The sequence below is a fragment of the Aplysia californica genome, unplaced genomic scaffold, assembly GCF_000002075.1.
Source record: "Aplysia californica isolate F4 #8 unplaced genomic scaffold, AplCal3.0 scaffold00374, whole genome shotgun sequence".
NCBI lineage: Eukaryota > Metazoa > Mollusca > Gastropoda > Aplysiida > Aplysiidae > Aplysia > Aplysia californica.
The window spans coordinates 36,954-38,452 of NW_004797644.1; the positions used below are offsets into that span (position 1 = coordinate 36,954).

The window sequence follows — 1,499 nt, forward strand, 5'->3', positions numbered from 1 at the left end:
TATATATATATATACATATACACACACACAGACACATACACTGACACACACATAAACAGACAAACAGACACACACACACACCCACCCCCCTACAACATGAAGGACGTTTGTGCTCAGTGACAAACACATGCGGAACTTTACTACTGCGATCTCAGAGGTTTCGTGGTTCGAATCTATCGTCTGCCAGCTCTTTGGGTGTACTTAGCCCCATTAACAAAAAAACCGCAGTTACTGTTTGTTTCCCGGGAAGCCGAGAATGTGCCTGAGTGTTTTAGGGCCTGCTGGAATAACAATACCTGTAAAGCGCATAGAGCATGCTATACAGCGTGGATATGCGCTATACTATGTGTATACGTGCAATTATTATTATTTGTGAAGCGCACGGACAAAATGGGTTACTTCTCGGATTCAAAACTTATAAGGAAAAAGATATAGACCTATCACGCTTATAGGTGAAGTTTTGTATGATTTATTAGTAGGGCCTATGGCCATGGAATAAAACAGGCATGTTATACTTAAAGAATATGGCATTAATAATTTTTTTAATCTACAAATTTGACCCTTTTGTCGATTTTGGGCCAATATCTCCATTTTGTGAAACGCGAGAAGTAACTCATTTTGTCAGCAAGCCTCATATTTTACTTACAACAATTCGCTCTTCCGGGGAAAATCTGTTGGTGTAAAATTCCTCCTGGAAGTTGGCCACGAAGGCGCCGACCAGAGAGAACACTTGAGCAGACACAGCTTCCACCTGGAAGTGAGAGGAATACGTCAGATCAACCCATTGAAGACCCTGTACGGAAATCGCTACCTTAAAATTACATGTAATTATAAAGTTCTATCGGACATTCTTGGCCGTTTTGAGTTACTCAGACCATGAGGTCAAAAACCAAATGGTCTATCTGTTCTATCAAAATCGTAAGGTAATTCGTAGTCGTTATCAAGATATCCAAAGAATTGATTTCGAAAAAGCTGTACATGTTGTGAAACTCGAAATTTTTAAATTCACATTTCTCAAAACTAGATTCTGGGCATATGGAATTTCGTATTTCTGGGGTACCAAAATATCAGTAGGAAAGCTATACGACAAACTCTGAGGTAGCGAAATAGCGGTATGACACACCAACTTATGATATGGAGAATGTTTATAAAAACAGAACACAAATACGAAACAGCAGCATCAATATTTACCAGCATAATTGATTGGTACAACAACTAGAGATAAGTGGATAAGATAACACGAAAATGAGCTTTAAAGAAGTATACCTAAAAGAAATGTATCAATGAAATTACCAAGGAGGCCAGTGTATTATAGCCCTTAAAGCTCAAGAGCCCAGAGTTCAAAGGGTTAAGGTTGCAAAAAGATAAACGCGGTAATACACAATTTGTAGAGTCTATTTCCAAACGTTGATACAGCCACTCTCCATTGAAGCAGTACAGCAAAACAACCTTCGCTTACTGCAAAGACTATTCTCTCCACATATATACTCCCTACCCCC

The 1,499-nt window shown here is 39.0% G+C and overlaps 1 protein-coding gene across 1 annotated transcript in view; it reads right to left on the reverse strand.

Moving 5' to 3' along the window:
* Positions 1-631: 631 nt before the first annotated feature.
* The window catches only part of LOC106012441, a 1,857-nt gene continuing 989 nt past the window's right edge, over positions 632-1,499 (reverse strand). The window contains exon 2 of the mRNA XM_013085434.2: positions 632-751. Within this exon, the coding sequence (XP_012940888.1) occupies positions 632-751 (120 nt within the window). The remainder of the gene's footprint in view (positions 752-1,499) is intronic.